Genomic DNA, 15573 nt, shown 5'->3' on the forward strand with positions numbered 1-15573 from the left:
GGAGCCCTCTGACCTTCTGTAAGCCCCCATGCCTTCCTACAGGGACTCCTAGGCCTTCATATAACCACCAATACCTCCTGTACGCGTCCTTACCTTCCGGTCATGAGCCCTTTCCTTCCGGTCATGACCCCTTACCTTCCTATAGTGTCTCCCAATACCTCCTGTAGGCGATTTTACCTTCCTATAGTGACTCCCAATACCTCCTGTAAGGCGCCCTTACCTTCCTATAGTGACTCCCAATACCTCCTGTAAGGCGCACTTACCTTCCTATAGTGACTCCTAATACCGCCTGTAAGGCGCCCTTACCTTCCGGTCATGACTCCCAATACCTCCTGTAATGCTCCCTTACCTTCCTATAGCGACTCCAATACCTGCCTGTAAGGTGCCCTTCCCTTCCGTTGATGACCCCTTACCTTCCTAAAGTGACTCCCAATACCCCAGGTGAGTGGTTTCTTTCCTTTCCTGTCCCCCCTCCCGCTGTCGGTTCCTTTCCCGCCCCCCCTCCCTCCCTCCCTCCCGCTGGCCGTTCCTTTCCCGCTCCCCCCCCCTCCCGCCGGCCGTTCCTTTCCCGCTCCCCCACCCCCCCTCCCCCCGGCCGTTCCTTTCCTGCCCCCCCCCCCACCCCCAGCCGGGAGCGCCTCGCAAGCAGAGGAGGCGCCTCCAGGCGCTCAAGCCGGGGTTCACCCTGAGCCCCAAAAAGAAGCTTGAGCTGCACGAGGCGCTATCTACCCTGATCTTCCTAGAGGAGGCGCTACACACCCTGGTGTGCGCCTAGAAGTCTTGAGGCAGACAAGGCACCGCCAAGCTTACGGTGGGTAATGAGGAGGCGCATCTCCTGAGGACGTCGAGGCGCTATCTGCTCTGTCTGCACCATGTCATGAAGCCTTGAGGATGACAAGGGACTATCTGCCATGTGCTGCAAAGCATTGAGGGGTTAACAAGGCGCTACCTGTCCTGCTCTTTGTCGTAAACCCTTGAGGAACACGAGGCACCATCTTTCCTGCTCTCTGTGCAAACCTGGCGGAAGTCGAGGCGCTATCTGCCGTGCTGCCTGCCGCCAAGCCCCGGGGTTGTCGAGCCGCTGGCCTTGCTGTCAGGCTGTGAGCGCCTCTCACGTGGAGAAGGCGCTATCCGTCCTGGAGGTGTCCAGGGGTCACTGGGTGCACGTGGCACTTACAGCGCTGCCCCTCCCTGAGCACTCTTGAGGCGGACGAGGCGCTATACCTCCAGCTCCCACTGAGAGGCCGCGGGTGGACTCCTCGGGGACCAGCAGACTTCTGAGGCGGTGCAGCTCGGGGGAGACCCCCCCCCGAAGAAGGCTTGAAGGGAGTCAGCTGGGAAGATGTCAGGTGAGAAACCCCACACTGTCCCATCATGCCCCCACCGCGTCCCTGCAGTGATACCTGCTGTCCGGCCATGACCCCTGCCCCCTGCAACCAGCCTGCTTTATCACTGCCCCCAGACCGCCATGGAGCCCCCCTGACTGGGTATTATGACCTCTCAGTTGCATTTTCAGTGCCCCCCCCCCCGGATTCCTTTAGGAGATCCTATAGCTTTCTGTAGGAGCCCTCTGACCTTCTGTAAGCCCCCATGCCTTCCTACAGGGACTCCTAGGCCTTCATATAACCACCAATACCTCCTGTACGCGTCCTTACCTTCCGGTCATGAGCCCTTTCCTTCCGGTCATGACCCCTTACCTTCCTATAGTGTCTCCCAATACCTCCTGTAGGCGATTTTACCTTCCTATAGTGACTCTCAATACCTCCTGTAAGGCGCCCTTACCTTCCTATAGTGACTCCCAATACCTCCTGTAAGGCGCCCTTACCTTCCTATAGTGACTCCCAATACCTCCTGCAAGGCTCCCTTACCTTCATATAGTGACTCCCAATACCTCCTGTAGGCGATCTTACCTTCCGTTGATGACTCCTTACCTTCCTATAGTGACTCCCAATACCTCCTGCAAGGCTCCCTTACCTTCATATAGTGACTCCCAATACCTCCTGTAGGCGATCTTACCTTCCGTTGATGACTCCTTACCTTCCTATAGTGACACCCAATACCTCCTGCAAGGCTCCCTTACCTTCCTATAGTGACTCCCAATACCTCCTGCAAGGCTCCCTTACCTTCCTATAATGACTCCCAATACCTCCTGTAGGCTCCCTTACCTTCCTATAATGACTCCCAATACCTCCTGTAGGCTCCCTTACCTTCCGGTGATGACCCCTTACCTTCCTATAATGACTCCCAATACCTCCTGTAGGCTCCCTTACCTTCCGTTGATGACCCCTTACCTTCCTATAATGACTCCCAATACCTCCTGTAGGCGCCCTTACCTTCCGGTGATGACCCCTTACCTTCCTATAATGACTCCCAATGCCTCCTGTAAGGCTCCTTACCTTCCAGTGATGACCCCTTCCCTTCCCATAGTGACTCCCAATAGCTCCTGCAAGGCTCCCTTACCTAACTATAGTGACTCCCAATACCTCCTGCAAGGCTCCCTTACCTTCCTATAATGACTCCCAATACCTCCTGTAGGCTCACTTACCTTCCAATGATGACCCCTTACCTTCCTATAGTGACTCCCAATACCTCCTGTAAGTCGCCCTTACTTTCCTATAGTGTCTCCCTCCCAGTTTCTTTGCAAAATTTGCCACTGCACCTAGGGCCCTAGAAAAGGCAAATTTTCTTGCGGTCGCAGCAGCCTGCCATGTCCCATTTTTATCAAAGTTGATGCCTAGGTCAGAAAATCTGTTGGAATGCTCAATCTTGTTTTTACCCAAGAAAATAGCATGTATAGTCTTTATCCTGCTTCCACATATCATAGTATATGCTTTAGGCACATTTATTTTTAACCCTCTTACATTCATGTATGTTGCGAATTTTGTTACCGCCCTCTGAAGACCAATCTTAGTCCGTGACATTATTACGGCATCATCCGCATACAAGAGGATAGGGATCGGGGTGTCTCCGACTCTTGGATAGGGGAAACATCCTTTACAATGCAACTTTTACCACGCAGTGCCTTTACAACGCAACTTTTACAACGCAAACCATTACAACGCATTGCGCTGGGGGCGCTCTAGGATAGGGAATACGTTTAATTTACTATCCAACACCTTCCCTAGTGTCCACGGGGACTGGAGTTGGAATAGTAAATTAAACTATTCACAATCCAGCACCCCAAAGCGCCATGCATTGTAAAGGTTTGCGTTGTAAAAACCGCGTTGTAAAGGCATGCAATGTAAAAGCATGCGTTGTAATGTCATACATCCCTTGGATAGTCGTGTTGGAATTCGCTGAGATACGGTCCTATACTGTTAATATTGAGGGTGAAGAGAAAGGCTGCTAAAATGCACCCTTGTCTCACACCTCTCTTTATTTCGAATTTAGTTGAACACTTCCACCCCCTGCCAAACCGTACCCTAGCTTCCGGACCCGATACAATTCCTTGATGAATAGGAGGATCTGGGGGTCTACACCCACATCACTGAGTTGCTCCATAATTTTTTCGTGATCCACACAATCGAAAGCTGAGCTTAGATCAACGAACGTCAGGAAAAGATCCCCCTTCTTAGCCTCGGTGTATTTTGCAATTATCAAGGCAAGGTTGAGACCCTGTTCTGTGGTACCTCTCCCTGTCCGAAACCCGTACTCTAAATTGGAAATCACTTCCTTCTCCTCTGCCCATTCTTGTAAACTATTTAAAATTATCCTACTGGCCGCTTTCATGAAGGCATCCAGTAAGGATATGGGACGATAACAAGTTGGATCATTTCTGTCCCCTTTTTAGGTTTTACCTAGCAAAATGCGTACGAAGTACGCATACGCTAGCAAAATCCTTATGTTTCTCTGTGGGGTCGGGTATCCGCCCCCTCCTCGCCCCCTCCTCCCATTGGCTAGCTCTGCGGACGGACAGAGACGAGTATCTCAGCCACGCAGCTGATGGTCAGGGGCGGGTGTCTGAGACTCTGACCGCTTTATTAGCCTAGTGGGTTTAAACAGACCAGTCTCCAAGCAGGCAGCGCTGAAGACAGCCCTGTCCCACCCGCAGGACCCCGCCTCCCTGCTGCCTGTGCCTGGCTCTGGCTGTCAGTGACAGGCTGCGGCTGCAGGAGAGTGGAGGGCAGGGCGAGCGGGGAGGACCGAACCAGGCGCCGTGCAGCCTCTCTCCCGGCAGTCAGAAGCCGTCACCCCTCCCGCAGGACCGTCTCCCAGCCCGTGGCGAGGCACCCTCGGATCACCCCACTCCTTGCAGTATGTGCACGGGCCGGTCACTAAATTCCCACCTCCAGTGAAAAGCTCTGTATGTCAGTCACCAGAGGTAGCCTCCCCTTGAAGCCCCCACCCTCCTCCATCCTTGGGGGCCTACAGATTCTACCCCTATCCCTTCTAAAGGCAGAAAACTCTCCATTTGCCAGACAAAGATTCACCGTCTGCTACAGCCATCTCTTCAACCCTGAAGCACTATCTCTGCATCTTTAGAAAACACCCTCTCCCAACCTCTGTTAGTATCCTTCCAGGCAGTTGATAATTTTCATCTCTCAGGAGCCCTGCCCATTCATTTTAATGATAGACCCCTTTTTACCTTCGGTGGGTGAGCTTTGACCATTCCTTTCTAGAGTACCCCTCTCCTGGACACTGCTCCTTTTAATCGCCCCTCCAGGGTCTCACTCTCCTCTGGTAAAGCTCCGGCACTCAGAATAAGGAAGCCTCCAAAAGGGGGTGCCCCCTCCCAAAACCAGCCAGGCTGTTGTGCCTGGGCAGACTGCCCCCCGTCCCTGCCCCAGGGGTGCGGTGAGGCTTTGGGGGCCAACATGGAGCGTAGGGAGCAGCGACAAGGCCTGGACTTCACAGTGGAGAATGTAGAACAGGTGAGCAGTTGTGCGCCTTATTTATTTGTGTTTGGTGTACCTTGAGTCAGTAATATGGTATGCTGCTTGGAAAGAATGGAGGAAGTATCAAAGAAAGACAGGTGGAGCATAAGAACCGAGCTAGGGGATGCTCATCCATGAAAAAGGAGGCTGCTGTTCTTTCCATGCCCTCAGAAAGTTCTCTTTAGGCCACAGGCCCCTAGATTTGAAATGGCTTGCTACCTACCATTTTCAGAACAAAGAAAGGGGCGTGGCAGTTATTTTGATGAGGAGAAGAGATAATGGGCCAGAAGGTGTGTGGGGGGGCTCTGAGTGGGTGTGTGTCCTGGTTGTATGACAATCCATCGGCTGCAACGTCCTCGCGGGCGTTCGCATCGCAGCCAATACATCGCAAAAGCAATTACATCGGCCATTTTTGCATCGCACGTCATTGCGACGCAAATGCGGCCTCAGACTAGGATCGCGTGTCACATCGGCGACATGACATCGCGCGACATGACAACGCGCGACATGACAACGCGATGTTTCACACAGCCAATGGGTCGGTGGGGAGTATAGATTGTATATATAGTGTTGCACACCGTGTCTGCACCCATTTGTGCCTGTGCCGTTACCCTGTGGACAGCCTTTTAAATCGGTAAGTGTCCAGTAGGCTTGTGTTTTATTTCGTTCTACTTCGTTTTTAGTGCCCTTGTGCCCTATGTGTTCATCGTGCCATACCTGAGCATAAATAATATTTCCCAAAAAGGTTTATGTGGGAAGCTGATCAGAAGCGATCATTTGAGCGTGCCCTTCTGCCCTATGTTTTCCTGGTTTTGCGTGCACTGCTTTAGATATCCAATGTAGTTTTAAACAATGACATTGCAACAAAGCCAAGTGCTTTATATGAGGTAAGGGTCATTCATCTATTTTTGTAGAAATTGAAGAAATGGGGTCAGTAATATAGGTGGCCATCTGTAAGGGGCAGCTGAGGTAGTAACTGGACGATGGTGATTAATCCGATGTAACAGGTGTTTCCCGTTTGTTACAGCCGTTCTAGCACTGGTGTGAAAATGAGTCATTGCCCGGCGCCTAACAAAAAATCCACCCATCCCACCCACCCACCCATCCATCCATCCAGGCAGCCACCCACCCATCCATCCATCCAGGCTCCCACCCACCCAGCCAGCAGATGTTTATTAAATGAGGGGATGTCGCACACCTTGGCCCAATTCCACGCTATAAAAAATGGCATTGTGACCACAATTATGCGCGATAAATACACTTTGCATCAGATGTTTATGAAATATGATGTGTTAATTTGAACACATTTATGTATATTTTGAGGGGATGATAGGAGGCTCGAACCTTGCCTGACAGCACCAAAGTCTGGCTAGCTATCCGTCAGATCACATGAATATTTCAATCGTCAACGCGCTGCTTTGCTTGTTTAAGGCTTTACATTTAATAAACACAGTTATGCGGGAATATTGCAATCGTTTAAGCGCTGCTATATGTAATAAATACAGTTATGCTTTTTTTTGCGTTAATAAGTTCACATTTAATAAACACAGTTATGCTTTAATACGATTCATTTTTGCTTGAGTCCTTTAATAAACACAACGCGCTGCTAACGCGCTGCTACATTTAATAAACACAGTTATGGTTTAATACGATTCATTTTTGCTTTAATAGTATTCAATTTCGCTTGAATACGATGTAACTGTTAACGATGTATATGTTATTGCGATCCACTTGCATGCGTCCTGATGACATGCGATGTGATGACGCTCGCGATGTAATTGCCGCGTTGCAATGGCAGCGCGATGCGATATATCCGATGTAACGGGTGTTTCCCGTCCTGGGCTGAGCCCGGACTGGCACGGATCCAGTGGGGGCGCAGTAGTCTCCGAGGCCTGGTGAGTGAGGTAGCCTGTCCCCACAACAGTCAAGCCCCAAAAAGCGACATCAAGGCGCACACCTAATGAGCGACATTGCACCCGGAGGGAGGCCGTGTTGCACCCAACTTCGTTTAGTTGTAACGGAAATTAATAAAACCTTTTTAAATCACCAGCCAATGCAGCTCTGTGGGTTCAGTCGTCGCTGCTAAGATGTGTGTGTTCTGAACATCATGGTAAGTACAACTCAGCCTTTTGTCCTTACGCGCGGCAAGTTAAGAAGACAAGCGATGGTAAAGCCAATAGGTCTCACACTTGTGACCTATTGGCTTTTCTGATGGTGTTTAGCCGTGATGAAAAATTAAATACATATTTTTACACGAGTGCCTCATCAGTTTGTAGATGCACACACCACGCATGCATGCACCTACAACATGACATCAGTGTTTTTTTTTCTTTTTAGTTATCGATCTGAGTTGGCTTTATAACTAAAAAGAAAATAAAACACGGAAAGCGTTTTCATTTTTAAAATGTAATGCAAGGGCGTTAGGAACAGAAGCAAGAGAGGGAAAGTCAAAGCAAAACTGAGAGGGCGGGACTGGGAGGGACGAGAAAGCAACACAAGGGAGTACGGAAGGGATGCTAAAGCAACACAGAGAGTGCAGGTTGCAACAGGAAGAAGCACAGGGTGGGAGCAGGGAGAAGCACGTGGGTAACAGAGAGCAATGTGGAGAGCAATGTGGAGAGCACAGGGAAAGAAGCACACTAGCTTGACAGTTTGAAAAGATAAGCACTCTAATGGAGTGCTTAACAGAAAAGAAAACAGTAGTGTTTGAAAAGCAACCTTTGGAAAGGGAGATGTCAACAAATCAAAGCAACGGTAAAGAGGCAATGCTCCATGGGAGGGACAACCACACAACTGCCAAGCTTAAACACAAATGTAAAGCAGGCAAATGAGAGTGACAGGAAAGTCAACCAATAGTACTGTAGTCTGAAGCAGTTACACCAGTCTCGCTGTTGAAAAACTTGCCGCAGCTAGCATTTAGGAGCTAAATGTGAAACCTCCATTCCCTTTTATTAAAAGTTTTCCTCACAAATGTACTCCCTGCTCAAATGAGGTTGCAATGTAAAATACCCAATATGGCACCTCAAGCTACCTGAACTCAAATAAAGGTTTTATGCTTGCAACCCTAAAAGAACAAGTCTTTATCTTTTTTATATGCCATGACTTTTATTCTCATTGAGATTGTTGACAGGGTTTATGAAGATAACCAAAATGGTCATAGACGTGAATAAAAGCATTTAGCAGTGAAAATGATGGGTATTTTATGATTTATTTCAGGACCAATCATTAGAGCAGAGGTCGGAGAGTCAATATTGATTGTTTTTAAAAATAAGGCCAAGAAGCCGTTTTCAATCCATGCACACGGGGTGGAAGAAGTTGATGCAGGAAAACCAACCAAAGTGGCAATAACACAGCCTGGTGAGTATTGTAGAAAAATAATACAAATAAAGTCATAGGCTTTCAAAGCAAATATAAATTTGGCATTTGGGATCTAAAAGTGCAACAATTAAATATTAAGGATTACTAAACTGTTTTTTTCTGTAAACACATTAATTTATGTGAATTTTGCAATCTTCTGTATGATTTTACACTTTTCAAGTAGAACTTTGTAATGAATACTTGTGATGTGACAAGGATGTGAAGCAGATTATAGTGATTTAGTGCACTTCTCATACCTGCTTTAAGTTAAAACTTTAAGTTAAAAGAAAGTGGCATCCCTTTTGCCAGTTTACAATGATGTTTGAAACAGGGCTAGAATGGAATGATAATGTGAATATTGGATTTTAAAATAAGTGATGGTAGTTGAGAAATTGAGACAGGTGGAGGAAAAATGTTGGACAGACACCCAAAAAAATTAATTGTGCCCCAGTGATCTAAGGGAAGTGTCAGCCTCATTTTGAGATGTATGTATGTGGACGAAAAATGGACAACGTATCCATGTGTTATCTGTGAAATAAAATAACAGGCTGTCCAGAAGGCAGAAATTGAAAAATCTTCCTGTCACTTTGAAAAGCATTTCTTTTAGGCTTTCTTCTCATTCTCATCTTATTACACTAGCTTTTAATTACTGTTTCAGGTGAAGTGAACCTCTATAGATGGAATGTGCCTGAAAGGTCGGGTCCGGGCAGAGACGACCCCAACTGTATAACCTGGGTTTATTATTCCACAGTGGAGTTTGTGAAGGTAATTTAGACATGGAGTATTCATCTTATTTACTCAATGCTGGGGATTCGTAGTAAATAGTCTGCTGTGTGATAGGGCAATTTTATTCACCACTAAGCCTCCATGACACCAGTTTAGACCTTCAAACTCTCATCCACTCAAACTCAGTTCCTCAAGCTTTAGCCCCTTTTTCATTTCCCCGCCACCAGAGGTGAGGCCCAAGTCATTCTTTGTTGATGGAGCGATTTGTCTGGTTAATTTCAATTTCAGGAATATGTGTTGTGGGTGTTTTCTAATCCAGGCCTTACAGATTTTGGATTCTAACATTTTCTCTGCTTTCACACCTCTATTGTAATATCATTGTTTATATTGTGGTTTATGACCCGCTTCTTCCACCATCAAATTCTAATTCACCTAAAGCTTTTCTGAGTTTGCTATATGTCTCATGAATAGAGCCAGTGTTATGCTTTGTCATTAACTCTAGTACCAGTTTCTCTAGGTCTTTTTTCTTTGTTTGCACTATTCGGCCAAATTGAGTGGTTTCAGAATTGAGTTCTCTAAGTACTGCTTTTGTCGCATCCCACTTATTATCCCACATCACATACTGTTCTGCATTTTTTTTAAATGTATTGCTGCAGTAAGTAGAAAAAAAAACAAACACAGATAACAAACGCATCAGAATTCAAATAGCATAGTTTTGCATAATACATAATAAATAGGCGTCTGATATGCTTACATTTAAATATATGTAATATAGGTAATTATAGCCTTGCTAGCAATCAATTATATCATGCTCCCTTTTGAAAGAAATTAACAAACACAAATCTACATCCCACCCCGAGTTTTTGCACAATCAATGACTTCGCAACAAGTGATGCAATAAAAATATAGCGTTGTCGTCGAATGGATAAGTTGAGTGTATCAATAATTCCTAGAAAGACCGTAATTGGTTCAGGGGTTACGTTTTTTTGGAGTTTGTTGTCAAGCCAATGGAAGATCTGCTTCCAAAATTCTGTTAAAACCAAACATTTAAAATGAGCCCCTCTTATGGCTTTATGCCCCTAGGTATTTTATGCTCTCCATGTTTGCAAATCTACCCTACAGCCTATAGTATTTTGTATCGTTTGCAGCACCTGTGGTACTACTTTTACATGTATTTGTTCAAGTAGAATCTAGAACCAGTTTCCTACTCCCCCGGTCTCTTTCACATAATAGTTAAAGCTAATTGAATTTGCCAGGGTATCTGGGGGAAATTGATATTTGGCTAAAAAGTTCCGGAATTGAAAAAAGGAAAACAGTAATGAAGAGTGGAGTCTTGAATAGGTGAATTTGATTTGCTTCGAGGATTTCATTGTGCCTTCCTTAAGGAAGTTCTTAATGCAATGTATCCCTGCCTCTTCCCAAGTTGTTATATCTTTTAGATTTATATGGAGGCCTATCCTAATGGTATGTGCAATTAAAATTTCAGGATGGAAGGCAATAAACTGAAATTCCTCCTTCAACTGAGAAAATCTGTCCAAAATAATCTGAGGCGTCTTATAGCGGCTACGCTTTGGGAGCCTAGGAATTTTAATAAATGGAATAAGCTGTATCCCAATTTCCAGAAGCATTTGCTTTAAGTAGTAATTGCCTCCGAGGTCAGATCTAGTAGCTGATCTTATACAAAAATCGTAAAAGGCAGCTTGATAATACTTTTTGAAGTGAGGAAGTGAAAGACCACCTTCTTGAATAAATAGCTGTAAATTCTCAAGTTTTGCATGAGGTTTCGTGCCAGACCAAACAAAAAAACGTAGCATTTGGTCTAAGTCATAAAAAAACTTGGAAGACAAAGACGTAAAATCATCATTTTTATAGCAGCAACTCTTTCTTTCAAAGAGAGTGGTAAGACATGCCACTGTTTTAAGAGATTTCTCGCCTTGGAGATGATATTACTGCAAAGAATCATGTGACACGTAGACCCCTAAGTGTCTGATTGAACCGGTCATACAGAAGGGGCAGCGCATATCCAATAGAAGAATATGATCTAAACAATTAAAAATAAAAATCTCAGATTTGGAATGATTGATTTTGTTACCCCCCAAATCCCCAAATTATGTAAAAAATGTAAATACATTCAAGATATTTTGCTTCTCTGCAGACAGATATAAAATTACGTCATCTGTAAAAAGCTTAAGCTTGGGGACTCCAAACCAGGGTGGTTTGATTGGTGGATCTTGTCATATCAAAGAGACAAGTGGCTCTATAAATAATGCAAAAAGCACAGGTGACATCGGACATCCTTGTCGAGTTCCCAGTTTAATTTGTAATGATCCTACAGTTTGGGAGTTGATTATGATCTTTGCTTCAGCATTGCTATATAAGTTCTTCATTAATTCAACCATTTGTAATGGAAAATTAAATTTGCTAAGAACCGCGAACAGTATTTTCCATGTAACCAAATTAAAAGCATTTTCAGCATTTATCATAATGATTAATGCTTGTGTCTTGTTGTTTGTAAAATAATCAATTGCCTATATTAAGAAATTGGTGTTGCTTGCCATAGTTCTCCCTGGCAAAAATCCTGACTGATCGCTATGAACTACTTCTTGAGCTGAGATGGTTATTCTTGCTGCCATAATCTTCGTGAACAGTTTATAGTCACAATTAAGCAGACTGATCGGCCTATATGATACTGGATTATTGGGATATTTACCTTTTTTAACAAAACAGCCTTAGAAAAAGATTTTGGCACAAAAGTTCCTCATAGTATTGCATTAAATAGGTCAACTAGGATTTCTATCAGTTGGGAGATCAATACCTTATAAAATTCGGCTAGGAAGCCATCACAGCCACATCCATTAGGGGAATCCTTTATGGCCTCTTGAACTTCCTCAGCTATAATACGAGTTACTATTTGTGCTTGCTGGACATCGTTGAGTTTTGGTACCTCTATCAGGTTAATAAATTCTTCTATGGAGGCCAAAGAAGGCAAGGATAGGCACAAATATATTTTCTTATAAAGTGTGAGAAAAACAGCCCCGATATCCTCCCTTTGGTCTACTATTTTATTTCTATCTTCGTTGAAGATTGATTTAATCGTAGCGTTGTTTTTCTGTTTTTTAGAGACCACGCCAGAAACTTGACAGCAAACTCACTTTCTTCATACACTTTTTGAAAGCATGTATTTTGGTTCACAATAGTCTTAGAATAATACAAGGCTTTTAGATCCTGTCTGGATTTTACCAATCTATTTTTCAAGTTCTGAGAATAATCGATTATGTATCTATAAACTAGTTGATCTTAGTCACGCTGTAGAGCCATAGCAGTCACCCTCCTTAATTTAGATACATTGGCCTTATAAGATATTATCTCTCCCATAATATAAGCCTTATAAGCTTCCCAGATAGACATATAAGAGGCAGACCCCTTATTTATTCCCCAAAAACTTAATTTGAATCTGCTTATTCGTGACCCATTCTTGCTCGGTTAATAAAGTTTAGTCTAAAGCCCATCGAAGATATTCTTGCCTAGCAAGATTGACTTTGATCTCTATCACTGGAACCGAATGATCGGAAAATGGATTTACCAGAATGTAAGTCTTGCCCCGTTCCCAGTGGTGCGAGATTAAAAAAGAAATCAATTCTCGAAGCGGAATTGAATCTTTTGGAGAAACCGGTATATTTACGTTTATGAGTATGCTGGGCTTGCCAAGGATCAAGTACAGTGAAATCCTGGATTAAAGTAGCCACACCTCTAGCAACTTTGGATTTATTTTGAGCTTTATTTTTACATGAGGAGTTTAATTGTAAGTTCTGCAAAAAATTCAAATCCCCCCCTATGATAATATAGCCAGTAAGCTGAGAAAGAACATCTTTAAGACTCTCAAGGGCTACTATGGAACCATAATTGCTAACTATCTGAAAGATTTGATTGCCCAATTTCCAATTTACGATAATCTACCTTGCACTAGGATCTTTTATAACCTGTATTGCCTCTCCGTAGCAATGACGTGTTAACAGAATTGCAAACCCCCAAACGGCTGCTCCTGCTGAATCAAAACAAGCTTGTGAGATATAATTTGGTAGCCTGTAGGGAGGCGATTCTTTTTAAAAATTTGTCCCTTGTAGGTTTAAATTTAGTTTGGTTGTTGACCCCATTAATATTGCATGAGTCAAGTCTAATCATTTGGCACGCTGCCATTCCGGTTGGGTATAGAGCCTAAATGGGAGGAGAGGGGTTGGCCTAACGGCTAAGGCGCTCGACCTCGGAATCTGGGTTCGAGTCTCGGTAACGACGCCAAAAACCCCCTGTGATTCTGGGCAAATCACTTAATCTCCCCGTTAATCTCCCCGTGCCTTTTTGTAATTATTTTGGCCACCATGAGTGTGGAAGGGTATGCTCAGACATGAGTCCCTTGCTCATTGCACCATCAGGATTCAAGCAAGCCGGGCCGAAGACGGCTGTAATGCCAGAAACCGGTCCCCGGAAGCTTGTTTCCTTTCCAGTGAAGAATTGGCTTGGTAGTTTGGTCTGCCCTGTTCCCATGATGCACTGGGCCAGGGACAGACTAATTTGCATATAGCCAGGTTTTGAACTGGGATGGTGCAGTGAGCTAAAAAACGGTGATGGATCAAGCCCTGATCTTTTGACTGGGTAGGAGTGTTCTGATTAACTCAGATACTCTGTCCATCACCACCCCCTTTTTGTAATTAAAAAGGAAAGTGTGTCCTCATGTAACGTAACTGGTGCTATGTAAAGCGCTCTGATAACTGATTCGGTTCGGTTCTAGTTCGCGCTATATAAAACTCTGCAAAAAAATAAAAATAATAATAAAACTATATTATTAGGAGAACAACTTTTTCCCATTAACACTTTGAGTAACAAATTTAAGATTTTCTCTAACTGCAGTGTTTTTCTTTTCTCCCCCAAACCCTCACACCCTTGTGTACCTCCCACCCCCAAAACTCCTCTTTGCTGACCTTACCCATTATGGGCCCAACAATCTGCCCCCTCCTCGCCCAAACCACCTTGAATGAGTACTTTGATACAGTACTCTTGAACTCGTCTCCCTGAGGAGCAGCCGATGGCTTAGATTTTGATGGTAGATTTAGCTTATTTAATTAAATGTTTGTCCCTTTTCCTTTTCGCCTTTTGTTAGCCATTGGACAGGCATTTTTAATCAAGAGTGCCTCACCTTATTACCTGCCTCCCTCTTTTACTATGCGTAGAAATTCTTTAGCTTGATCTACAGACAGAAATACATGGGCACGTCCTTTATATAAGACTCTTAACCTGGATTGATGCATGATCCCAGCAGGCGTCCCTGAGTTCTTAAATTCCTTAATCAGTCCAACAAACTCTCTTCGCCCTCGTCCAGCTAGGATTGACATATCAGAGAAAATCTGAAACAAAAAGTTCTCTATTGTAGAAAATGATTTTTTTAGAGATTGCCTGAGATAGAATCTGTTCTTTTATACGCACATCGCCAAAACTAGCTACAATTGTTATTTGGTATTTGAAGGACGGATTGCTGGAACCCGATATGCCCGGACAGTAGTAAGGTCGCCTCCTACGGCTGTCTTGTCCTGGAATACATGCTTATGAATCAAATCTGGAATCAGCTGTGTAACAGATGAGCCAGCTCCAGACTCTTCAGGTATTCCCACGAATTGCAGATTAGTACGTCGTGATCTATTTTCGACATCATCAATCTTTAATTGAAGATCTTCAAGTTCCATCTGCATTTTGTATAGTGCAATGTCTAGAACAAACCTCTAGTGCAGATACTTTGAGTTCAGCTTGAGTCATACGAGAGGATAGTTGCTGGAGGTTCTTGTTGATTTCGTCATGTTGCTCATTCGTTTGTTTGTGAGCTTTTTCTTGTGAAATCTTCATCTCTCGTAGCTTGCTTATGATCTGGAGCAGTGTCGTCTCAACTGGGGAAGGTAGCAGGGGCAGCACGGGTTGAAAAGGATTGCTAGTTGAGGCGATTACAGTCTCCAGAGCCTGATGAGAGATTTGTTGAGAGATCTTATTCTGGGTTGGAGCTTCAAATGTGTGTGCTGATGATGATGATGATAGTGGTGTTTTGGTAGTTGCTTGTCTGCTATTGGGCAATGCATGACTGCTTTCCTGAATCTCTTTCGAAGTAGCCCAGGAGAATAAGGCATATGATTGCTTCCCTTTTTCAGTATTTGGGGGTGCAGGTAAGATACTCTTGCAGAGAATTGAAGTGCCGACTATCGGTATGGCTATCAAAGGAAATATGGCTTCAGTGCTTGTACTAGATTCCATTCTGGTACTCGTTTCCTGAGATAGATTAAGCCCAGATTCCTCGGTATAGAGGGACTGTTTATTCGGATTCTGTAGCGGTTTCTTGCATGTTTGATGTAATGCCTTGAAGTCTTGAAGTCGTTCATTTTCTCCCCTTTGAGGTTCTGCTTGGCAAGACGTGTTTTCATAGAGGAGTCCCTTGAGATTCGTTTTATCGAAATACCGGAGTACGGGAATATTTAGAAGATAGCGAAGCAGTCAGCGCCTTCTTAATATAATGTTACCCCCTTTATTTTATTTTATGTTTTCGAGTTTTTGTGCTTGTATTTTATCCCACTATAGCCCT

General features: G+C 44.4%; 1 protein-coding gene across 2 annotated transcripts in view; it reads left to right on the plus strand.

Annotated features, from left to right (window-relative positions):
* Positions 1–15573, plus strand: part of HEPHL1 (hephaestin like 1) — a 367396-nt gene that overhangs the window by 293997 nt on the left and 57826 nt on the right. For both annotated transcript variants that reach the window (XM_078656967.1, XM_078656968.1), the window contains exons 14-15: positions 8091–8231; positions 8890–8996. In XM_078656967.1, coding sequence (XP_078513093.1) covers positions 8091–8231; positions 8890–8996 — 248 coding nt within the window. The remainder of the gene's footprint in view (positions 1–8090; positions 8232–8889; positions 8997–15573) is intronic.

This window comes from Lissotriton helveticus, chromosome 8, assembly GCF_964261635.1.
Source record: "Lissotriton helveticus chromosome 8, aLisHel1.1, whole genome shotgun sequence".
NCBI lineage: Eukaryota > Metazoa > Chordata > Amphibia > Caudata > Salamandridae > Lissotriton > Lissotriton helveticus.